General features: G+C 50.2%; 1 protein-coding gene across 2 annotated transcripts in view; it reads right to left on the reverse strand.

The window, feature by feature from the left end:
- The window catches only part of ASB2 (ankyrin repeat and SOCS box containing 2), a 39466-nt gene that overhangs the window by 10957 nt on the left and 3086 nt on the right, over positions 1-25423 (reverse strand). The window contains exons 2-7 of one of the 2 annotated variants that reach the window (XM_003787007.3): positions 16787-17065; positions 8863-8967; positions 6412-6578; positions 5468-5623; positions 3706-3951; positions 942-1113 (exon numbers count right to left, since the gene is read on the reverse strand). In XM_003787007.3, coding sequence (XP_003787055.1) covers positions 942-1113; positions 3706-3951; positions 5468-5623; positions 6412-6578; positions 8863-8967; positions 16787-16992 — 1052 coding nt within the window. In that variant the 5' untranslated portion in view covers positions 16993-17065. Of the gene's footprint in view, positions 1-941; positions 1114-3705; positions 3952-5467; positions 5624-6411; positions 6579-7566; positions 7609-8862; positions 8968-16786; positions 17066-25423 lie in introns of those variants that run through there. The other variant, XM_023511579.1, reaches the window with a different exon arrangement.

Genomic DNA, 25423 nt, shown 5'->3' on the forward strand with positions numbered 1-25423 from the left:
AAGTTACCAGGCCCTGTTCATCCTTGGCAGGCAACCGGAGGTTCTCCTCTGCCCAGTTTTTCATGACATAGCAGTGTGGCTGGGGAACAAATGGGGTTGGGGGTAGGGCAAAGGTCCCTGGCTTGTCAATCTGCCTATTTCCAAGGTGTAAATATTCTCAACACGGCAACGTGAGGTCAGTGAGCGTGGAGTTGGGATGAAATGTGCATGATGGTTTGCATGAGCTGACACGAGCCGGCTCTAGAAGACCTCTGCATCCAGCCCAGGCTGGTCTCTCTCCCACAAGACCACCATGGAGCTCGGCTCTTTCATTGTGTCCTGAATTCATCATGTTCATCCTCCCTCCCACCAGATTGAGCCTCAGGAACTTACGCTTCTCTCATCTCACTTAAAGTACCCAGCACATAGCAAGCACTCAGCCGAACACTGTGAGCTGTTATTATCTTTGGTGCTATTCGTATTATTGTAGGCATTCCCTGCATGCTTGCTAATCGCCTGGGAGGTTGTCTTTGCCTCCCCTTCTGCCTCTGAAAATATTCATTAGTTGGACTTTTTGGCTCCCATGCGTAGAATACTTGTAGATGTGACATTTATATAGCAGGTGAGTTCCTGCCACCTGTAAGCTACGTGACGTTGGGCAAGTCACCTAGCTTCTCTGTATCTACTTGGCTTCCTCATCTAAATAGCGGAGATAATAATATCCACCACCACAAACTGTTAAAAGGATTCAATAAATTTTATGACATAAAATCCAGGAAAGTGCTATGAGGTGTTTGCTATTATTGTTTTTGCAATTGTTAAAGGCACTCCCTCCTTGCTTGCTAACTGCAGAGAGGCTTTCCAACAGAAAAAGAACCTCTCCCTGGCCTTCCTAATCCTGTGGCCTGTCCCTCCCCGCCTACCCCCAGGGTGGGTCCCAGGAGAGGGCGGTCTGTTCTGACCTGCAGTTGCCCTTCTTGGAGGCCACGTGCAGTGGGAGCAGCCCGTCCTTGTTGGTCTTGTTGGCATCAGCGCCCTGTGACAGCAGAAACTCCACCACCTCCTCGTGCTCGTTCTTGCAGGCCTCATAGAGGGCAGATGCGTTATCACTGGCCTGTGTGTTGATGTCAGCACCTGGCGAAGGGAAAGCAGGTCCGTGAGTGAGCTGGGAGTTACTGTCCTTGATGTGATGTCCACCACATGCTGGGTGCTGCTGTACTAACCACTCTGATGCCTTGGATCTTTAACGACCCTTAGGAAGGAAGAGCCCACCCAGGATGACCCCCAGCCTCTTCAGCAACATTAGAGACCCAGGGTCCTGCCAGCCCAAGCTGAGGCCTCTTAGAAGCTAAAAGCAGCCGCAGTGATACTGGTATTTACTGAGTGCCTACTACATGCCGGGCACTGTGCTTTGCACGTGCTAACTCTGAACCCACAACATAACCCTGTGACAGCTACTCGTATTTCCATATTATCAATGATGACACTGAAGCCCCAAATACCAAACCATGTAGCTCAGAAACGTAGAGCCAAACTTGAACCCAGATGGGCTGATGGCAGAGACCATGCTCCTAACCCTCACTCCGTATAAGAGGGCCCGCTGTGCCCTGAGAGAGGCCTCCCAGGTCTAGGAGAGTAACAGCCCCTACTAAAGGATAACCTCAACAACTTTACTAACAGGGATTTTTCTGCCTTTTCTCTGCCTTTCACTCCAAGGAATAAGAGAAGAATTGCTTCCTGTCTCCTCTGAAGAAAACACTAAGCCATGCTGCTAGGAAGTGGGACAAGCCTTGCAACAGTCACCTTCAGCCCAGTCTCCTACACCTTCTGCATCTCCTGGGGGGTGAGGGAGAGTACTGATGTACACTTGCTTCCTCTGCAAGACAAGAGCTCACCAGTCCTTTCTTGTTCTGGAAGGAAATGGAACTCAGACGCTATGTGATGTCAGTGAGGGCTTAAATGAAAAGCATCTGCTAACCACAGCTCGCCTTTCTGAGCACTCTGCTTATCTCAGACTCTCTGGTAATTTTTTCTTTTTGTTGATTGTGGTACTGATCTGTGGCCTAGTGAAAAGAGTACAGGCTTTGGTGATGGATGAGAACAAGTTCAAGCTTCTATCTCATTGTTCACAAGCTCTGTGGCCTCTGACAGCCTTTAGGAGGCTCAGCTTTCTCGTCTTTTGGCCAGGAGTAATAGAACCCACTCCTTGGGGCTGCGAGGGGTTAACAAGACAACATAACTACAGCTCTCAGGGCAGTGCCCGGCACAGAGAAGGTGCTCAGCAAATAACCAATTGTCTAGGAAGGAGAGAGCCAGGCTGGTTCTGTCTTCTCCCTGAGCTAGAAAGCTGCTCTGATATGGGTCTCAAAGTCAGACTCCCTGGAAGGCCTGGACCCTGCCAGCAAAGCCTCCTGCTTGTACAAGAAAAATATTTAGTTTGGAAAATGGACTCAGCCCATGAAGAGAACAGACCCTGACTCAGGGTCGGCAGGAGACCTGGGCAGATGTTTGGAGTTAGTGGGGTCACCCTCGCCTGCTGAGCATGCTGCCCTTGGCCCAGCCTTCTGGCCTGGGCTCCCAGGACCTGCCTGTGCCCCTTTGTTCTTACACAGGTCAGTCCAGATTTGTCCCAGTGCAGGGAAGAGCCTTGCCTCTATGTTCATGACTGCTTGGACACTTGCTGACTTCCTGGATGCTCACCTGGGTATAGTCCCATGCTGGTAACTCTTATAGGCAGAGGTGGTGTGGCAAAGTGGAGAGTGCAGTTTGGAGTCAGCTGGCAACAGGTCAGAACTGAGGTTCTGACTGTGACTAATTAGTTGACCTCTCTGAACCTCAGCCTCCTCTTCTATAAAATGGGACAAGGACACTATCTACCCTATGGGGCTATGGAGGAAACTTAATTGACCTAATCTGTGTTCTTGCTTAGCAGGCCCTGAATAAATTATACCAATTCAGCCTCAAGGTCTGAATCACCTCTGGACTTACCATTGCTAGACGGAGGGTATTTCCCTTGGAGAGAGAAAAGAAATTAAAGGCTTTCTTCGGGGGTGGGGGGTGGGGCGGGGATCAAGATATAATTTTTTTTAATCAAAAGAACATCTGCCATGTCCCAGGGTCTTTTACTACCAGGACATCATAATGAGGCATATTATTTTATTTTCTCCCATTAAGACTTTTCACGGGTAAAGACCTGGTTTCAAATCCCAGCTCTGCCACTAATTTGCTGTGTGACCCTGGACAAATCACTTTCCATTCTGGCCCTTGGGTTTGTCACCTATGAAATGAAGAGGTGACTGAAGTTCCTCCTGGCCCTGAAGCATGATGTGATGGAAAGAGAAATAGTTGGGCTGTCAGGAGAGCAAGAGTCTGGCTATTTCTACCAAGAAATATGACTATATTGCTATTGACTATAGATAAGTCACTTCCCCTTTCTGGGCCTCAGATTCATCATTTGTAAAACGAGGACTTTGGCTACTTAGAAGTCGCAAACATGTGGTACATGTGCCACTCACCCCATGTTTAGGCTTGATGGCACGTGTCACTAGTGGAGCACAACACTCTTCCCACTGGTCCTAGACACAGCCTCCAGGAAGATGCTATCACTCCATCACTATGTCCACAAGATGACACCTAAACTTGCCTTCCCTTAGAGCTGACCTCTGAGGTCCTTCCCAGCTGTGCCCCTCGGGAACTCCATAACCCTAGGGACCCTTAGCTACTTACCATGCTTGGCCAAGAACCTCAAGGCCTCCAGCTGCCCACTCTGGGCTGCCACAAACAAGGGGGTGATGCCGTAAGCATTCTTGGATTCCACCTTGGCACCTCCATTCACCAGGATCTCAATGACCTCCAGGTCATTGCGAGAGACAGACTCATGCAGAGCTGTCCAGCCTCGGTTGCAGCGGTGGTTGGTGTCGGCGTTGTGCTGCACCAGAATCCTCACCGCCTCTACATTCTTACGCTCACAAGCTGTGCCCAGGGGAAAGCAAGATGGTCAATGGATGTGGCCAGCCAAAAAACCATGCATTTGTCCATTCACTAATTCATCCATCAGCTATTCATTCAACAAATATCCATTGATCAGCATTATGTTCCAGTCCCTGCATTGAACTTAGGAGATATGACTAAAAGGGCTAATAATGCTAATATTAACAATAAAACTTCCGGATATGTATGTAGTACTGCTTCTTTGCTGGGTTCTCTGTCCTAAGCACTTAACGTGATTAATCTAATCCTCCCAACTGCCCCTAAAGGATGTAGTGTTGTTATCCCCTTTTGCAGATGAGGAAGGTGAGGCACAAGAGAGGGTGAGTGACTTGCCTGAGGTCACACAGACAGTAAGTGGCAGAACTAGAATTCAAACCCAGTGAGTCAGGGCCAGAGTCTCTGTCCACTGGAGTGTTCCAAGATGTCCCTGTCATCTCCCATCCAGTGTTACCTGCCTCAGTCCTACATATTATCAAGGCTAGAAGAATCTTCCTAAATAGGGAGTGGACAGTGTCATATTCCTGCTCAAACCCCCACCTCCCTCCAACAGCTACTCATTTAATTTGAGTTAAAATTTATCTTCTGAGAAGAGCTGGTCAAGTCTTTCTCAACCTGCTCAAACCTCCTTTTAGGCCTCATGCCTCCAAAGAGGGACTCCAAACACACCCTTCCCTCTGTCCAGAGTTATCACCAGGAAGCTGCAGGTGGTATTGAGTCGCATGGGCACTTGTCCACATTACCAGCCCTGGAAGCTTCTCTGTGTCAGTGTTGGGGGGTGGGGAGGGTGGGGGGATAGGTTGGTGGGACTAGAGGAGAGGGGAGGGGGCTGCCTGTGCAGTGTTTCAAAGAGGACCAGAGGCCACACTCTCCACACTCTGAGCCTTGGTTTTCTCACCTGTAAGATGGAAACAATAAAATCTTCTGGAGAGGATACTGTAGGAGGCAGTCCAAGTAAGGTGCTAGCATGGTGCTTGGCACATCGTAGCAGCATACATAACCCCCAGACCAAGCTCTGAATGTCCCTGGATGATGATGTACCAAGGAAGCTAAGGGTTTTCTTTTTGTCTAAACAGACATCACAAAGGTACACACTCTCTCTCGTGCCTCCTTCCCTTTGCCTGTGCGTTTATCCTGTTCAGGTGCAGCTCAGGCAGCCCTCCTCTGGGTGCCCTGGTGCCCCTCACCCTTAATTCCCATGCGGCCTCCTGCCAAGCTCTTGTTATTGCCCCTTGGGGTGGGAAAGCACAAAAGTATGGACTATATTTTTCCAGCTTTGGGACATCAGTGTTCTGCAGCATGCCTGGCCCTGAGGAGGCACTTGGGAAGTGGCTGGTACGTGCATGAATGAATAATTCAATTATATAAATCGTGCATGTGGGTGGGGCCTACCCACTTGGTGGGTTATGCGCTTATGGGAGCAGTGTCCCCCGATTGCCTGTCTAGGTTCTGGACACTTCCTCAGAGAAGCCCACCCCAGGCAGGGACTGGGGGTGCTCACCTTTGTAGAGTGGTGTTTCCCGGGACTTGTTGGAGATGTCAGGCTCTGCACCAGCTTGGAGCAGCAAGTGGAGGCAGTCCAGGTGTCCCCTGCATGTTGCCAAGTAAAGGGCCGTTTCTTCCTGCAGGGTGCGCTGGTCAATGGTTGCTGGGTATGCTGGGGAGGACACAGCAGGAAATTCATGCAGGAGGAAGTATCTGGCCCTTCAACACAGAGCTGTTCCCCCAACTTCCTCCCAGTTCCAAGGACAGACATGTATAACAGCATCTTCTGAAATTTACCAACCACAGACTGTATCCATCTTACCCGTCCACAGGGCTATGTCAGCTTCCTGGTCATATAGATCCAGCTCCGATGCCTCCTCTTCTGCAAGCCTTCCCTGACTGAGCCCCTACCCCTCTGAATGGTCCTGCCCTTCTCTTGCACTCCCAACAGTCATTGCTGGGAGCTGGATGTCCTGTGTGCTATTTCTTGGAGTTTGGGGGCTATTGGGGGGGGGTCTGTGCTACTAGAGGGCAGAGGTGACACTTGGATACAGGTAGGTGTGACCCATCTGAATCTGGTTCAGGAGGAAGGTAGGTCTCGTAGAGGAGGTTATGACCGTCCTGGGATCCCACAGATGGTTGGGGACAGCCTTGGCTGAGCACAGGCACAGCTGCAGTATTTTTCACACCAAATCAGCCTCTGGAACATTCTGGAACAGGCTGGCAGAGCCTGTTCCTTTTCTAGGAATTAGACCGTCCTGTTCTGGGAGGCCTGGAGAGGGGGCAGCAGGGGGTGACTGTTGGGGGTGTGTGGAGATAAGTCCCTTTCCCTCTCCCAACTTAGTGACTGACTGCCCAGCTGGGGTGATAGCCTTGCCTGACCTCCTCACCAAGGTGGCTGTGGGGAAAAGAACACAGAGCCCTTATCCCTCTGCTGGCCACACCAACACCTGTGCTCACCTTGCTGTAAGACCTTCAGGCAGCCCAGCTGGCCGTAGTAGGCAGCCTCATGCAGCAGCAGCCAGCCCTCCTTGTTGGGCTCTGCGAGATTCTTCCCTTCCTTGATCATGGCCCTCAAGGCCTCTTCATTGCCGTCCTTGATGGCCTTGAGCATGGGGTCCACAGGCCTGAGGGAGCAAGGGGCAGATTGTCCTGAAGAGCACGTAGGGAACCATGGGCCAGTGCCAACTGTGGGGTCACTCAGTCCTGTTTGTCCCAGCTGGTTCTAGGACAAGTGGGCAGCCCCCTACAGCCTGGAAGTTATTTTCCAAGGATCCCTCTGCCCCTGTGGCTTTCCATGGCTGCAGCTAATGTCATACAAAGACCATTTCTACCCAGTGCCAGCAAATAGTGCCAGCTTCCAATGGGATGGATAACTGCTCGCACAGGAGGTTTTGCAATAATGACATGCCTTCCCTGAGCACAGTGCACCAGGGAAGTGCACAGAGCACAGTGCACTTGTTTACTGAACAAGCCTACTGCCTGCCTCTGGGGGTCTGTCTAGACTTCAAACAGCTCTGAGAGGGAAGCATAGAGTCCCCAGAGAAAACCCTCACCATAAGCCTGTCTCTGGGGTCTTCCCATTCCCCTCCTTGCCCTATCCTTACTCCCAGTGCATGTCGCTGCTGAAAAGTTTAAATACTTGAAGGATTAATAAATCTGAAGCCTTTATAATTTAACATTTCTGAATGTCAAAAATATTTCAGGGCTAACGGAAGGTCATCTTCTTTGCTTGGCACATTGAAATAACTATGTTCATTGACTGATGGACTTGTCAAGCTCCCTTCCCCATCCTTGGAGGGTCAGTGAGGACCACAACTCCTGTGACTCCCAGTTGCACTTCTGGGGAGGGTTCTGCATACATAGTCCCATTTCCCAGGAGAAGAAGGTAAGGTGAGAGGTAAGCCTTGTTCCTGGGATTCCTCTCCCCCCAACCCGTGGCAGGAACTAGGTTGGGCTCTATGAGTCTCCAGCACCAGTCCTTGCGCCTGCCCAGCTGCTTCCCCCAGTGAGAGCAGCACTTCCTCCTGACTCTCAGCCTCTCTGGTTATTAATAGCATCGGAGCGCAGATGCTGGTTAAGCTACAGATCCAGCAAGGACGATGGGAAACTGACCAGATAAGTCCTGAAGTCCCCATCAACACCAATTCTGCCACCTTGACGAGTTCCACTTAGGAGCAACCAGAGCAGCCCCTGCCGGCATCAGGAAACGCCCCAGTGGGTTATCTGTCCCTGTCTCTGGTGGGCCCCCAGCTAAAGTGGAAGGCAGGAGGAGCGGCTATTCATGTGGCCTTAGCAAGGGGGCGCGGTTCAGTGTCATGAGAACCTGTCAGGATGTACCGCCCAGCTTGAGTGTCTCCAACTTCGGTGCAGAGACTCTGGCGCTCTCAGCCCCACACCCTGATGGCTTCTCGGTGAGCACAAAGTCCCTGGCCAGAAGGTGGGGGAGGTTGCTGAGGTGACAGCCTGTCAGAGACTAACAAGCTGGACAAGACCCTAGAGGTCACTTTGTCCTGTCCGGCCTTCTCCTACAGAGAAGGAAGGCTCAGAGGGGACAGCAGTTCTTGAAGCAGTTGTGCTGAGACCAGAACTGGGTCTCCCTGTTCCAGACTGTTAGCCCCATCTGCAGCACCAAGGAAGTGGGAAGCGGCAGGATTTGAAAAAGGCTGGGAAGGAGAAACTAAACGCTGGCCAATTGCCTCCTCCCCTCTCTGCAGAAGTAAGCAAGAAAATCAGGATTCTGGCAATGAGGCCCCCGTTTTGCTTTTAGCTGCTTCCAGGGGCACTATTACAGGGGTAGAGAGAGGAAAGGAAGGCAATTATTTCGCAAGGACCCCACTGGCCCAGCACCCGCATGCCAGGCAGACAGAACCCCTCCTGCAGCTCGGATTATTTCTGGATTTTACCTGGTACTTAACAAATAAAGGAAACAAAGCAAAACAGAAGCTGTGGTGTGAGTATTTGGGGCGTGCTCAGACCATGGTGAAGGTGAGGGGAAGGTGAGAGTGGGGCAGAAGATGACTCACCAGCCTCACTCCGAGCTCCCTGGGCCTCTGGAGTCTGAGCCCATCTACCCAGTCTCCTTCAGAGACTTGTTTCTTCCCAGCCTCAGAGCTGTGCAGGCCCCCTGCAGCACAAAGGCCTCATGCTGGGGACATCTGAGAATCTGTCACAAGTGCTGCCTGCCTAGTAGTTCTTTGAGGACTGAAGTCTGTAGCCACCAAACCCAGCTCAGTAGGAACAGCTGGGCCTCAGGAGAGGACACAGCTAGGAGGGGTTTGCCTGGGAGCTGCCTCCATAATGCCCCTCCTTGCGGTCCTGGGAGCTTCAGATCTGCTTCCCATCCCCCACCCCTCTGCCCCAGGTTGGAGAATGAGCTTGGCTGGTCTCAGGTAGGCAGGGGTCACTTACGCTGTCTGGGAGGTCTTGAACAAGCTGCTGCTGTATTTCTGCATGACCCCTTGGAACAAGCCCATGGGGGCTGGGGCCGGAGAGCTCTCAGGAGGCGCAGTGGACCTGGAGGGTGCAGAGCAGGAGTGAAAGAGGGAAAAGTACTCTGCATATGAGAAGCGGGTCATGGCTGGAGGCAGGAATGAGGATGGAGAGAGCACAGGGGAGAGAGACTGACTGACAGACAGACACAGGGCTCTGAACCAAAGCAGATGGCCGGGTCCTCTCTGTGTGCTGGACACAGCTGCTGTGTCTCGGGATTATTTTTGGCCCTTGGAGGAAGCCCCGGGAGAGTTAAATGACCATATAAGACAACAATGAGGTTAACCTCACCACCACCCCCAGGGTCCCCCTCCTCAGCCAACCACGAGGGAGGCAGATACGAAGCAAGGTGACATTGTTAACCCATGGGGATGTGAAACATGGTCAGCAGCAGGTCCCAAGATGAAAAGGGCTCAGTCTCACAGCTGGCCAGGTGGGTTCCAAGAGGGCTGGATGAGGATTCATGGGGAAGCAGGGGACAGGGGAGCAAAGCGGAGAACCCCAGGTGTGGCTACATCCCTCACCCCACCCTGCCAGTTCCTCATTAGAGGATCATGCCCTCAGGTCGGGAACAAACTGTATAGCGGTTAGGGCAAAAGGATGCGAAAAGAAGGTTGTCAGGGCCAGGGCTTGGAGTCAGGCAGATTCGAGTTCAAATCTAGGCTCTGGCACTCCGGAAGCATGTGATCCAGCACAGGTCGACCTTCTCTGAACCTTAGTTCCTTTACCTCTCAGATGGCATGAGAACAGCCTCATCTGGAGGGTGAGGATCAGAGCGGCTTGAACAAGCAACCGCGAGAAGTGCCCAGCAGAGTGCCAAGCACAGAGGGGTGTTGGACACACATCAACCATTACTTTTAACGTCATTTCTCTTCTCTGAGCTACAGTTTCCCCACTCCACTGGACTGTTGTGAGGTGTGGCAGCCACTCCACGAATCTAGGGTTGGTCTAGGGTTGTAGTGAGAATGGGACATGTGGTCTCGGCCAGCTCTACCCCAGTAGGTCAGGCCTTGGCACCTGGATACCCAGCAGGCCCCGCCTCGGCGCCTGCACATTTCTGAGAGCTGCTGTGGGATTAAGGAGGACATTGCTAATGGCACCCCAAGGGGCATGAGAACTGCTGCTATAACCTTAAGAAGGACCCAGACCTATAGATTCTGGGTGCACCTCAGCAAGCCAGGGCGTGGTGGAAAGGAGGGAGGAGCAGAGAAAGGAGGGAGTGGAGTGCTGGCCCCTCCACTCTGGCCCAATTTGGGCTGGTGGCCAACTTGGCCACCTTCACCACCCTCGTCATTGTCACTCCTTCTGACTGTCCTTCTTGACCTCACCTTCTACTGACACTGAGTTGATCAAGATACCTGCCGCATGTGTACATTCATTTATCGGTGTTCATTAACTGTAGATGTGGGCACCAATGTTGCAGTCTTTTACAGGTGGGGAAACTGAAGCTCGGAGCAGGGCAGGAACTGCCCAGGGTCCTACAAAGCTGCTCAGTGAGTAGAGCAGAGATTCAGACTATGTCTGTATGCCAGTGCTCCTAATGCCCCGCTCCTCCAAAGGCCTGGTCCCCAAGTCTGCCTGTGCTCCTAATGCCCTGCTGCCTCCAGCTCCCCACCTGCCTTTCCATCCTCCCTCCAGTTCTACCCTCTGCACTGACAGGCCCTGTGACTTTGAATAAGCCCCTTCCCTTCTGTGCCTCAGTTTCCTCATTTGGAAAATGAGAAGGCAGGACCAGACCAGGGATTTCTTCACAGCTTTTATAGCTGAGGTAGGGGCTGATTGGGGGAGGTAGCTTGCACCAGTCTGTAGTCTCAACAAGGTCCCTGGGTAATGGTCACAGAGGTCCCCAGGTTTTTGTCACCATCATCCTTAGTCCATTGTGGCCTCTAGTTATGTACTGTCATTAGAATATTTTTAGCAGGATAATAAGCATTGGCTAAGAAAAACCCACTATACCATTCTAAAGCTAGGACCTATCTCTGCCTAATAATATCAGCAGCAGTGGTGTTGGGGACATGAAGCTGATGAAGCTGGAGGGAGGTGGTGGCAATGACAGCTCCTCAGAATTGTACAGGGCGAATGCTCACAGAGCCATGCCAAGCATCACCTCATTCCCCTCCTCTTGCTGCCTTGGAAGGAGGTGGGGGATACTGTTTCCATTCTGCAGATGAGGACCCAGACTCAGTGCCATGCAGCAAAGTTTCTCAGCTCCATCTCTGTCCCAAGCCCTGTGCTGGGGACTTGGGGACAGATCAGTAAGGCAAGTCTTCTTGTGGGTCCTTGAGATGTTCAGAGGCCAGCAGGGTGGGACCCAAGGATACACATGATTACAGAGCCACCAGGGAAGGCTCGTTCTTGGAGGACTGGGATGGGAGTATATCCACTTGGTTTGGGGGCCCAGTCAGAGCAATTGCTGAGAGCACTGAGCAGTGAGTCTCAGAGCTGCGTGGGGGGCCAGACCCCCTGACCAGCTTTCGTGCTTTCTCATCACAGCTGGAGGCCACACTTCCCCCCAGGCTCAGGGCAGGGGAATTCCCAGCAGAGCAAACCACTGGGCTGAGTCATCAGAGGTGAGCAGAACCTGGACCCGGGCAGGATGTGGGCGCAGGTCATGCCCTGGCAAAGGCCCAGGTAGGGCTCCTGTCCTTTGTGTGACAGCAGGCAGGTTCTAGGGTCGAGAGTATGTCACCATCATCTGATTCTGGAGTCTAGCTGGGCCCAGCATCAGACATGCTCAGGCCCCGTGAGTGGAGAATGGGCAGGGATGATGTGCCCCCTAATTCTCAGTGAGCCAATGGATGGTGCTCTGTTGGAGTTGGTAAGAAGCCCAGACTGGCCCCTGGAAGGGAGGGATTGGGCTGGACCTGGCTGAATACAGGTGGCAAGCAGGCACCTGCTAATAGGGAAGGGAGATAATATATCTGAGAGTCTACCCCACACTTGCCACCATGCCAGGGCTCTCTGTCCATTCTTCCATTCAGATGGAAGATCGTCACAGCAACCTGTGTCAAGCACAGATACCGTGGGCATAATGCCTGGCACACGGTAGGTGCTCAATCAATTTAAGTGGATGACATAAAACAAACAAAAGCCTTTGAAGGACTAAAACCCCAGATGGTAATGTTGGAGTCGTATGTTTTTAGTCTAAGATCTCAAAACCCTAGAAAGCCAGACCCCAACTCCCCCTGGATAGAGAGAGGAAGAACTCATAGCATATAACTATCCCCCACCACATTCCTGCAGGCTCTCTGGAATCAGCCTCTCACCCATGACATTTGTTTCTCCCACCGCCTCCAGCCATCATCTCTGGACCGGCCAGCGAGGAATCACATGTGGAGAGCTGCAGCAAGTCTGCTTAAATAACTGTAGCTGAGATTTCACCAAGCATCTGTTATGTGCCAAGCAGTGTAACAGGCATTGGTACAAAGCATCTCATTTAATTCTCCAGTCCACTTTGTGAAGGGGATGTAATTAGTTTCCTTTGCAGATAAGGATACTGAGGCTTAAAGAGGTTCGTTCCCTCTAGTCTGCATGATGAACTCCTATTCATCCTGCAAAGCCTACCTCCTTGATTAAGTGAATTGACCCTTTCTGTGTCCCTCTGAAACTGAGCAAGCCCCACTGCTGTACTATCCCTGCTGGGTCATCATGTACTTTTTGGCATTTACCTCATTAGACTTTGAGCTTAGGGAGGGCAGGGCCCATGCCTGATTCATATCCATGCACTGGGAAGATATCTAGCCTATCATAAGCACATAAGTATAAGCAGGTTGATTTCAGTTGTTTGCAGTTGTGCACACATCAGCCCAAGCAGTTCTTGCTTGGTATTTTCCTCCTCTGTTTTCTTAGAAATGTAACCTTAAATAAAATGCAGAAGTTTAAAGACTGTGAAGACCCAACTTCCTGAACTCACTCTGGCTAGTCCATCCATGGTAACCCTGGGTTCCCCATGTCATAGGTACATGGACCCCACTTCTCCATGGGACAGAAAGCTAGTTCTGCCTCTTGGGAACCCTCAGGAGGCCAAAGCCTGGCAAATGATCCTCACGTACATTTCTCGTTGTAGTGGGAGAGAAGCAAATTGGGAAATGGCTTTAAAAAGAATAGTCTTCTGATGCTGGATGCTGATCTGGCTTTCATTTCTAAGATCCCAAAGACACCACTGACTGCCTTTTGGTCATGAGATGATAATGGTAAATTGCACTGCTAGAGCATTCCTTTGGTTTTTAAGTGCCTTTGTCAGCTTAAGAACATTTATTAGGCACCTATATCAATCCAGGCTCTTCGCTGGAATTAAAGATTAAAAAAAAATCAACATCAGCTCTCTGTCCCCAGGGAGGTCACAGTATAGTTGGGGACACTCCTAAGAGGCCTTCCCAGGGTGACCCAGAAGCTTGTCTATGGAGCAGAGGCAGTCATGAGGTTGGCGCTGGGTACTCAGGTGGGGTGGAATGGGGGTTCAATTCAGGCTGTGGGATGTAGGGATGGCTCCGACACTCATCTCATCTTACTTGCTTTTCCTAAGAATAGCACTAGTGAGCACAGCAAAGTTTTTGTTATTACCACTGGGGGATAATGCCGAAGTTTAAAGACTGTGAAGACCCAGCTTCCTGAACTCACTCTGGCTAGGCCATCCATTTGTTTTTGTTATTACCATTTGGGGGATAAGGCCCTTGGGACTGAGAAAGTAAGTAACTTTCCTAAGGCTGCATGGCCAGTAGGTGACAGCAGAAGAATCTGAATCTCCAATTTGAACCCGCTCCTGTTTTCACCCTGCTGCCTCTGTTATTCCTTTGTTCACCCATTCACTCACGCACAGCTATTCGGTGCTTGCCACAGGTCAGGCACAGGGCTTCATGGGAAGGCAGACAGTTGTGAGGCCCCGGCCTTCACGGCATTGACAGGTTAATGGCAGAAACCGACAGATACATGAGAATTGTTAGTCATAGTCAGGGCCATTGCAGGAAACAGACAAGGGAGTAAGGGGGGGCAAACTCCTTGACCTGCGAGGGTGGTCAGGGCAGGACACGCTGAGGAGGTGATATGTAATCTGAACAAGAAGGAGGGAGACATGTGGAGCCCCTGGGGACATGTGTGACATCCTGCTCCCAAATTTGCTCTGGATCTATACTGATGGAAACAGTGATATTGGAGGATAAAAGTGAACAAAAACTGTCGGGTCCTGTAGTCAACATAACACCGTGTCTGGCTGTGTGAGCACACTGTGTGTGTGGGTGTAGGTGGGAGGTAGATGTAATTAGGCCACTTCAAGGTGGGGGAGGAAGGAAACAGAAAGAGGCCTTTGCAGAATCAACAGAGCCTGGTTAAGCATCTGAACTTTGGAATGGGACACACTTTGGTTCAGTTCCTGGCCATGCTGTGCACTTTATATCAGCTATAAAAGGGGCCAAACATGTCCACTATAAGTGACTTTTGTGTGCTGGGCACATGGGAGGTGCTCAGTGTGCCTCTGGGGGAGGAGGAGGAGAATTGTATTAAACATCGTATCAAAGGGCTTTTTCTGCCCCAACAGGCTCTAACCCCAACTTCCTTCCAGTGCAGAACTGAATGTAGGCAGTTTTAGGCTACAGCAAGGGTGAAAGTATCCAGGCTGACCCTTCTCTGTTACGTTCTTTGCACGTGGTGAAAGTTGCTTGACCTGGCAGACGCGATTTCAGTTCTTTGGGAGACCTCTATCCTAGGAGGCTAGATAGATGCATTTGGCTCACAGTGGGCTGTATTTCCTCACCCACTAGAGGAAAGAGAAGGTCAAGGTCTGGAGCTCAGAGGCCCACTCAGTTCTAATGTTTCTAAGTGCTGCCAGGACTCCTGGGAGGGGTGCCCACACTAGGGAGAAGACTGCAGACAGTGGGGGCTGGCAGGCTTTATATGGCAGGCCCCATCTTCAGGTCCTGTCTTCTGAGGGAGGGTGCCTTATCTCTATCTCCCCCCTCCTGGGAAAGAGGAAGCTGTGGTCTGACTTCTGCTGAACTGACAGAACAAAAACCAGGGCCTCCTTGAGCACCGGCCATGATGAACTTGGGCCTTGACTCCGGGTTTCTGTTTTTCAAATTGGGTCCCAGAATGGCACGTCCTCAGAGGCAGCTTAGGTCCATGTGTTCCTTCTAGCTGCCCAAAGCAGCTGCCTGCCTTTCCCTTTAGAAGGGGGTCCTTGGCTCTGGGTATCCCAGGCCTTTGCCCAGCCAGCCTAACAGAGGTGATCCAGCCTTGGCAAAGGTCCAAATCACTTGGAGGAGAACCCTGGTAGCCTTTGTCAGGGGACAGGGCTGAGATGCACCATCACCCACCTTTACCTTCATTGCTTATCAACTGTGATAGCAAATTGAAAAAAGTCTGTTTATTGTTGTTGTTGTTAGAGAAGGAAGCTGGGAGGTTAAGTGACTGGCCTGAGGTCGGCCATCCACCCCAAACACTTGACCTTGGCTCAGGAGTGAGCAAAAGCATTTTCATAAAGATCAAATGCTTAATGCCGCTTTGGTTTCCACCTCCTGCAAGGTGTCCTCTAGATCTGTGCCATCCGATATGGTGGCCGCTGGCCACACATGACTCATGAGTGTTTGAAATGTGGCTGGTCTGAATTGAGATGTGCTGAGTGTGAAATACATACTGGATTTCAAAGACTCGATAAGCAGAAAAGAAGGTAAAAATCTCATTCCTAATTTTTACATTGACGACATGTGGAAATGATGATGTTTGGATATAAAATACCTATGAAAATTAATTTCACCTGTTTCTCTTTACGTTTCATTTAATTTTTTTTCTTTTTTTTATTGTTAGCTGTATACATTTATGCATGCATGGGGTACAGTGTAGTGTTTTCATATACAATTTGAAATACTTTCTTCAAGCTGGTTCACATACATTTTATGTCATTTGCTTTGTCATTGTGTCAAAACAGTTAGGTTTAATTTAATTTTTTTTTTTTTTTTGAGACAGAGTATCAAGCTGTCACCCTGGGTAGAGTGCTAGAGCGTCACAGCTCATAGCAACCTCAAACTCTTGGGTTTAAGCAATTCTCTTGCCTCAGCCTCCCAAGTAGCTGGGATTACGGGTGCCTCCCACAATGCCTGGCTATTTTTTGGTTGTAGTTGTCATTGTTGTTTGGCAGGCCTGGGCTGGATTCAAACCTGCCAGCTCTGGTTGGTGCCCTAGCCACTGAGCTACAGGGGCCGAGCCAGTTTCACTTTACTTTTAAAATGTGGCTATTGGGATATTTAGAATTGCATCTGTGGATCGCAGATGTGGCTACTGCCATAGTTCATTGGCTGCTGCTGCTTTAGAAGGTCCAGTGACAGATATGATAAGGAGGTGAACAAGGAGATAGGTTGGCTCTGCTGCACGGGTGTCTTTTGCTTCCCGGACACATTTTCTCAGGGAAACTGCATAGATAGGGTTGGAAGTGATGGCCAGATACAGAACATCAGCTCTACCACATTCAGCACGAAGCCAGCAGTGCAAGGCCAGGGCATGGGCTTTGGAGCCAGGCAGCTCCGGTCTCTGCAGCAGCATCCACTAGCTGTGTGCCCTTGGACCTCTGACTCAGTCCTAAGCTTCAGTTTTCTCATCTGTAAAATGGGACTATAACACAGATCCCACTTAGAGGGTCCTTAAGAGGATTAAATGAGACAGAGTATGTCTAGCACCTGCTATGTACTTGGCATTGCCAGAGCTCAATAAGTTTAGATAACAAATGTAAATGACGGAAGTATTAAAAGGCATCCTGGGGACCAGAATAGGCTGGTTTGGGATTAAAGTATTTGAGATCTGCATAATGGATGCCATGGTGGCCCCACTGCCGCCTCATCAGCCTCGCCATGCTTACCTGGTCCATGGGTAGAAATGGGCAGGCTGGCGGTTGGCACGTGCAGACAGGGTGGCCTCAGCAGTGGTTGGGCCCCGTGTCTTGTCTGCCAGGCTCTGCTCAATAGCCATCTGCATCAGCTCATCCTCACTTAGGCTGCTGTACAGGCTGTACTCCTCATGCCCAATGGTGCGCTGACTGCCCCGAGCACTGATCTCCGTGGCCATCCTCTTCTACCTCCCACTCTGGTCTCCAGAAGAGACACTCAGTGGGGAGGAGGAAAGGGCAAATTAGAAAACCCTGTGAAGAGACCAAAACCATCCTGGTCACAAACAGTTCAGCAAGAGAGCTCTGTTACCCACAGGGAAGGCTGTGAGTTCGCTGGCAATCACACATTCACTTTGTAGTCATTCATTCGGTCATATGATCCATCCAACCAGCCATCCATCTACACATCCATCCATGCACTCATCTATTCATTGACCCATCTACTCATCAAACCATGCATCCACCCATCCATCAATCTATTTATTCATTGTCCCATACATCTCTCTGTCTGCCAAGCCACTTATATATCCATCTATCCTCCCATCCATCTATTCACTCCATCCATGTACCCAACTATCCAACCATCTACCCATCCATGTATCCACCCTCCTATCCTTCCATCTACCTACCCAGCCATTTATTCATCTACCCTCTCGTCAATCTTTACTTATCTATCCAACCTTCAGTTGCCCATCCATCCTCCCATCCATCCACTCATCTATCTAATCATCCACTCTTCCCTCCATTATCTATCCTCCTTCACCCATTTATTGACCTATCCTTCCATCCATCTATACATCTATATAGCCAATCATCTATTCATCCACCATTTACTTTTCCATTCCAGACAGCCTATCTATACATTAACTAAAAGCTTACTTGTTGAGCACCCACTCTGCCCAGACACTCTTCTAAGCACTGTGGACACAACAGTGATATCCTAACAGACAAAAGTCCCCAAATCATGGAGCTAACACAGTAATCCTTATATTCCTTCCTTTCAAATACCTGCAACATCCTATCCTGGCATTTCTCCATTTCTCTGCACTGTGGTAGGGCTGAGACTACTAGAGATGAATCAGGCACAGCCCACTACTTGAGATCGCATGATCTAGTTAAAACCAATCATTAAAACAATTTTCCATGTGAATTCCAGGGACTCTCTTCCAAAAATAGGCCTCAAAGAGAAATGGACTTTGTTGGGAGTCAATTGCTTTTAGGAAATGAAGTAGAATCAGCTAAGCCTGGTTTTTGTTTTGACTGACTGACTTGCACTGTGACTGTAGGTCAGTGGTTCTTGGCCCTGGATGAACATCAAAATCACATGAGATCTTTTCAAAAATACCCTAAATACCAGTGTTATACTTTGGTTTGTTCAGCAAATATTCACTCCCCTCCCCTGGAGGCAAATATCTCCCATCCCTTCCCAATGATATTGGACCCAGGTTCACATGACTCGCTCTGGCCCATGAGTGTTGATGGACACGAGGAAGCAAACACGGGACAGGTGTGTGCAGCGGGGTTTGCCCTCGCTCCTCTGCCCTCACCAAGAGAAGAGGCCCCCACTGGAGAGAACCCCCGCTAGGGCAACCTGCACCAGAGGAGCCCCAACACAGGAGGACTGTGGGCTGAGACTCAGTCTCCCAGCCTGGGTTGGCCTGCAGACCCAGAGCAGGAGAATAAATGCTTATCCAAGGTGCTTTGTTATGAGCATTCTTGATGCCTAACAAGACCAGGACAGGCACTTCCCAAAGGCAGCATCCAAACAGTCAAAAACCAAAAATAAAGGCACTTAACTTCATCAGTGTTTGGGGTAATTCAAACCAAAAACCCAGCGAAATCCCTCTATACACCCCCCAGAATGACTCAAGTGAATAGGATGGAAAATACTAAGCATTGGGCAGGATATGAAATAACCAGGATTCTCCCCAGCATTGGTAGAAATGTAAAATTCTACCAATGTAGAAAAAAAGTGTGAAAGCCACTTTGGAAAATCAATAGTGGTTGTCAAAGCTAAATATACACGTGTGTTATGACCTAAAAATTCCCCTTGCAGCTATATGCCCCAAAGAATTATGTACATACATTCACCAAAAGACAAGGTTATAGTCATAGCAGTACTGTTCACGGTAAACCCACCCATAAGCTAACCAAACGTCTATCAACATTTGAATGGATGAGTACCTTGTGGTATATTCTTGTGGTGGATAGTAGGCACCAATGAAAACAAGCTACAGCTACATCCAACAACAAGGATAAATTTCACTAAGAACAAGCCCTATAAAAATAACATATATACACGATTCAATTTATATCAAGTCCTAAAACAGGCAAAACTGGCGTATGATGAAAGACATCTGGGAAGTTGCTGATGGGGAGGAGGGGCAGGGTGTGTGGGGAAGGCTGTGGGAGCCATTTGTGTGTCTTTCTCAGTTCCATGGTTGGCTCCTGCTAGAAGAATCCCTGGAACAGTTCCCCTATAATTCGTACACTTCTTCATGAGCACATTTCACTGCAGTAACTTATCTACTTAAAACTTACGGAAAATAAATTGTAGAAACTCTTGATTCTTCAGCCCCCTCTCAAACCAATTAAGTCAGACTCTGAGAGTGTGTGGCCCACGTATCACCCTTATTTGACAAGCTCCCCAGGTGATTGGGAACTCCTTTTTGGAGAATGACCAGGCACAAAAAGCACAAGCCAATCAAATTACCCATTTAGGGAGGGGCAGAGGTGGAACCCGACAGTAAGACCTCTGCTAAGCCCTTTATGGAAATTATATTGTTTAATCCCTAGAACACTCTGAAAAGCGACAACTAATGCTCCACAAAGCACCAGCAAATGAGTTATTAAATCAATCTGGGTACATCCAAACATAGCTAGAGGAGTCTGCAGACCCTGAAGAAGGAGAACGGGTATATGAGACCAATGATCTCCATCCTCTGCACCTGTCTTTCCTGGCATCATGCCCTTCAACCTGCCTCTCTCCACTGACTCTGGCTGGCTTGACTTTCTCCTGCTGAGCCTCAGAAGTGGCCTCCATGGTGGGGTCCCCAGCCTCAGACCTCCTTGCCCACCCATTGTCTTCTCTGATGCCCTAGACCTCTGACCCCACACCCCAGACCCCAAGAAGTCCCTCCTCTAACAGAATAAAGTCGGCACTGCTTGTCCTGGATTTCCAAAATCTGATCCTCATGCTCCCTTCTCCTCTTCCTCCATAAACCTGAGCTTCCAGCCAAAGCAGATGGATGGAGCATCTTTCCCTAGCACCTTCCTGCCCCACTGCCCCTGCTTAGGCCGGGCCTGCTGCACCTTCCTGCTTCCCACACCCCGAGAACTCCTCTCATCGCTCAAGGCCGGGAGCATGTGCCCCTCTTCTGGGAAGCCTGCCTAGACTCTTCTGAGAAAAAGAACTTCTCCTTTTAGGAGGAGAACTTCCTTTCTGTGCTGTGCTCAGTAGTTCATGGGTGAACTTGACCCTGGATCCTTTCTCCAAGACCTTCTGTGAGGAGGTTGGAGTTCACTGCACAGCTGGTCAAATTACCTCTGTCACCTGTGGTGTGGCAGATCTGCTGATGGCCCACCCAACTGCCTCTCCCCTACTTTCCCTGACTGCAGAACCTGGCTTCATCCAGGCAAGTGTGCCCTGTGCCACAGATAGGTTGCCGCTATTCTAAGCCAGATGTAACAATCCTGCCTCCCTGGCCAGTGACTAGTCTGGGAGTAGGATGGGGTGCTCTTAGGGAAGATTCTCTTCCATAATAAAACAGAAAAGACTGAAGAAAAGGCCCCAACCCTGCTTTATGCTTGGTGGACTTGATGCTTGGCACTGTGGCAGCCATCGTGTGACCATGAGGAGGACAGATTGAATGATAGCTTGTTTCAGTGAGTTTGACAGGATGGGTCCTTCATCATACAGCTGAGCTGCCGAACCAATGCTGGGTCCACATACATCAGCCTACTTGCTGGTAAAGACTGAAGTTCCTTGTGGTTTCAGCCAATGCTGGCAGGATTTTCTGTTATATGCGGTCTATGTCATCTTAACAGACAGCTCTCAGGCCTGGATGAGAGTCTTAAGAATGCATCAAGGCCCTGACTGCATCTCAGACCAATGGACCAGAGCTGCTAGGGCTGGGACACCCACACCCACACACTATGACGTTGGAGACTTCTCTGGTTATTTAGTAGCCGAGATTGGTATCTCAGGTCGCCATTCTGTGGTCCACATGAGGGAAGGGGGGAGGGTGTCCTGACCTCAAAATAATTTTATACCTGACGTTTGGAGTATTATATTTTTTTGTAGCAGCAGTGTCAGTTTTATTTATTGTGAAAAGAGTCTAAGATGGGATAGAGACACTTGGGTTTATGTCCCAAATCAGCCAAGGGTACCTCTCCTCTGGCCCCCTCATACTGGCAGGGACACCTGTGTAGCCAGGTGGGTGCCCTATCCCCAACTGACCCGGCCCAGCTTCCTGACCCTTCTCTGCTTTCATGTGGCTGGGGGCCCTGCCAGGTCTGGGTTAGCCCAGCTCTGCCTTCAGAAGGCAAGAGTTCTGCCACATGAGGAGTGACCTACTCAGCATTTCCAGAGCTGGGGGTCAGCTTTACCCACCCACCTGGTACAAAGCAGAGGCTTACTCTGTGTGGTACTGAACTAACAGGAGTTGCTCGTGCCCAGTGCCTGGCCTGGCATTGAGGTGCCCCTATCGGAAGATGTGTGCTTGAAGCCAGGGGACAAATGGAGATCATTGGACTAAGAGTCACAGACCTGAGTTGTAATCTCCATGCTGAGGCTAAAGTGCTGTGTGATCTCCACTAAGTCTCTGTCCCACTCTGGGTCTTGGTTTTTCCATTGCAAAAAGGGGATTTGGGGCAAGAAGTTTTCCATGGCTCTTCTAATGCTAAAGGCTGCAACTCAGTGAGGCATTTGGTTTAACTCTGTGCTATCGAACCCCAAGCTCCCTGTCCCTGGGGATCCCTTGTGGCCACCTCAACAGGTCCCCATATGGAAAGAGATTAGCATTGGTCCTAGGGGAACAGGAGGGAGCAGATGGATCTCAGGTCTGGATGTTAAGACCCCTAGGTTTAGTTTCAAGTCTGCAACTATGTGACCTGGGGCAAGTCACTTCCCCTTCCTGGGCCTCAGTTCCTTTATCAGTAAAAATGGAAGTGAAACAAGCTACTTTACTGTACTGTGCAGGATGTCCCAAAGGGTGTTCCTGAAGTCACCGTACATAGGGAAAATGGGAAATTGTGGCTAAATACACCTTTATTTACAAAATATTCATTGGAAAATGTTACAAAGAAGTGGTAAAAATTTTATAAAAATTTCGTAATGAATATTTTGTAAATAAAGCTACATTTAGCTCCAATTTCTCATTATCCCTATGTATGGTAATTCTAGGGGCCACTTTTAGGATACCCTATATAAGCAGTATGTGCTAAGCTTAGGTAGGCAGCTTATAGGGGGTAAAACAAGTACTTAATGGGGATCCCTCCAGCCCCCTCATCTCAAGACAGCTACTAGCCCCACAGCCTGGTATGGGCAGTCAGAGGCTCACAGATAGCACTTGGCCATAGGGTCGCTTTCCTGACAGGAGCTCTTAGAGGCAAGGGCAGCCAGGTAATGGTCACCTGGTATTAATCAGCCAGGTAATCGTCACCCAAAATGGCCAGTCCCACAGCTAATTTCAGACTCACTAGATCCTTCCCAAGCCTCTCCCCTAGCTTGGACATCACTCAGAGATTTGCTTTGTCATTGCACTCACGACAGCCCTGGAAGGTCAGAAAATTTTTCATCGAATTAACTAAGTTCCCCTACAACCTGCTCCTTCCAGAAAGAACTTAATGCCTCTCTGTTATTGGTCCCATTTTACAGATGAGACGACTAAAGTTCAGAGGGGGAGAAGTAGGGTTTGCATGAGGACAGATAGCTAGAAAGTTGGAATTTGAAGCCTGGTCTTCCAGTCTCAAAGCCAATGTTCCTTCTGGCAATTCCTAGATCACTGATCCAACTGACACATAAGTGGGTCCTGAGCAGGCCCATCTTCACCCTGCCTGGCCACCTGGCACCTCTTGGTCTACATCTGTGCACTGGGCACCACACAGGGCTCTTTGTATCTCCCTGAGAAGAAGGTACATGCAGATGAGGGATAAGGGGGCTGGACCTTGACAAGCCCTTGAGAAAGAGGGGCTCTGCCTTGGGGAAGGCAGATTCCCCGCCCCCACGTGGGTCTACGTGTCTCTTGTTATCCCCACCGAGTTCCTCAGCCGTGAGGGTTCCTGACTACATTACACATCTGTGGTTTCTTCATACATAAAATAGAGATATTGTCAAGTATTATTACAGAGTTGGTGGTACAATCAGTAAGGCTTCTGTGTGTATCGGCTCAGGAGGGGGCCTGGATGTTAGCAAGCGTGTGACACACACACTGCCGAACTGTTGCAATCGTAGGCTGATGGCACTTGCCAGAGATGCTATGGGTGTCTCCCCGGGGACAAATGGAGCTGCTTGGTCTTAGCATGGAAGGGAAATTATGAAACCTGTGGCATTATTGGAGTGACCTGGGTGACCTTTTGGAGTCTCAGTTCCTCCATCTGTAAAATGGATGTAATAAGGGCACCTATTTCTTGGGAGGGGGTGATGGTGATCCTGAGTGACACCTTGGCCCTCTTTCAACCTCAGTTTCTCTTCATCTTCATGCTGCCCAGCTTGATTTCTGAGTCCTCTCGTGGGGACTGGACCACCTTCTGAGCCCCTCCCTACAAATCCAGGGCCTGCCTGGAGGAAGGCCAGCAGCCCCAAGGGATGCTCTGGGAGGCCAACTGGGGTAAAAATATCCTTTTCCCAGGGAAAGCAGGAGTCCAGTGGGCTCTGCCCAGTCTGATGGGGCTTGAGAGGGAGGGGTGCTCAAGGGCTGGCCAGTCCAAGGCCAGGTTAGAGCAGGGGAGACCAGCCCGTGGTGGGGCCTCCAGGAGCCCTTCTCTTGCCCTCTTCACAGCACCTGAACCTTTGGGCCAGGGGAGCCCCCATCTCTCCCAGGTTACATTTGTAAAGTGGCTGTGACAGGGTTTCTTGAGTTACATGTAATGCACTCAGAACGGTGCCTGGCCCATTCAGAGCCAGTGCTCCTCTAATGGGCCTCAGTCGCTGTATCTGTGAAGTGGACAGAGACACATGGACTCTTGCAGAGCTGTGCTAAGGACTAAAAACTAGCATTTGAAAACCAGCTGCTTTTCACCCCAGTTCCTTCCCCTTCCGCACATCTAGGGTCTGCCTGGGCTGCAGTGGATAGGATAGGGTGTGTATGGTTGTTTGGGGTGCTGTGGTGGGAGGAGGCCACCAAAAAACTAGGGACCGGAGGAGACACCCAGAAGAGGATGCAGCTGTGCACACCAAGCTCCCATGGCCAGGGACTTGGGTGGGGCATGCGAGGCTGAACAAACCCCTGTCCATCCCAGCTGTGTTTGTAGATGGAGCTGCTCACCAACCTTCCCTGCTTTGCCTGGCGTGCCTCCAGAGACAGTTCACACATCTCCTCCATCGGGAAGCCTCCCTCATGGCTCCTTGGGAGCACAGCTGTCGTGGAGAAGTTTACCGTGTGGTGGCAGGGTGGTCCTGTGGCCCTGGTGCCCCACCTCTCCCTGCCCTGCCACCTGCTGGCCACATGATGGGGAACAGGTTACTCACACCCTTGGTGCAGAATGGGGGTGATAATGGCATCCGGTCCGTGGAGGTGTTGTCAGAGGAGAGAAGCAATGGAAATGCAGAGAACAGTTGCCAGCTCGTAACCAGCAGCTCCTGAAAACCTGCTCATATTATTCTACAACCCCCAAGATGCTGGAATTCTCTGCCATGACCCTAGAAAGTTGGCAAGATGGCCTTGGTCCATTCCTGCTGGGTGGACACCCACTAGGATCTCCCTTCTAGCTGGTGGTTCTCAAGGAGGCTCCAACTCAGGGGGTCATATCCCCCAGCTCTCTTCCACTTAAAAAGTGCAAGAACGAAAGTGAAAGTGGCCCAGGCCCAGCCTTCTCCTGTGGCCAAAAAATAAAACTGTGACCATCAGTTCCCCAGGGTGTGTGCAGAGCCCGCCCAGCAGTTCCAAGGATCACTAATGGGGCACAGCTTGGGGAGGAAGGAGAGACCTCCACACCCTCCAGCCCCAGGCATGGAAAGGACCCACTCATTCCAAATTATCAACTCCCTGGGGCTTAGAACTTGGGAAGGACCTGCAGCTGGGTCCACTCCACGCCTCTCAAGTCTGCCCTTGAATTTGTGTACTGGGGACTACCTACCAATGACAAGAGGGGCTGTTGAGTGAGCATGTCTTTCATGTACCGGCACTGGGTGCACAGTAAGTACTACATAAATGTCCAGTGAGGGTCAGCTTATCCCTTTCAGGTGTGGGAGTGGACTGCAGACTCTCAGTCTGTAGCTCTTATGCAAAGCCTGCAGTCCAGAGCCATTGTCACCCTCTGGTCACCACTGCCCACTGCAGCAGCTCACTATTTATTTATTTATTTGGAAACTACCCTAAAAAGAGATTGAGAAAGCAGGTGAAAGGAAGAGAGAAAAGAAAGAAAAACACAGAAAAAAACGTACTTTTA

Source organism: Otolemur garnettii, unplaced genomic scaffold (genome assembly GCF_000181295.1).
Source record: "Otolemur garnettii isolate 467f Iridium unplaced genomic scaffold, OtoGar3 scaffold00020, whole genome shotgun sequence".
Lineage (NCBI taxonomy): Eukaryota > Metazoa > Chordata > Mammalia > Primates > Galagidae > Otolemur > Otolemur garnettii.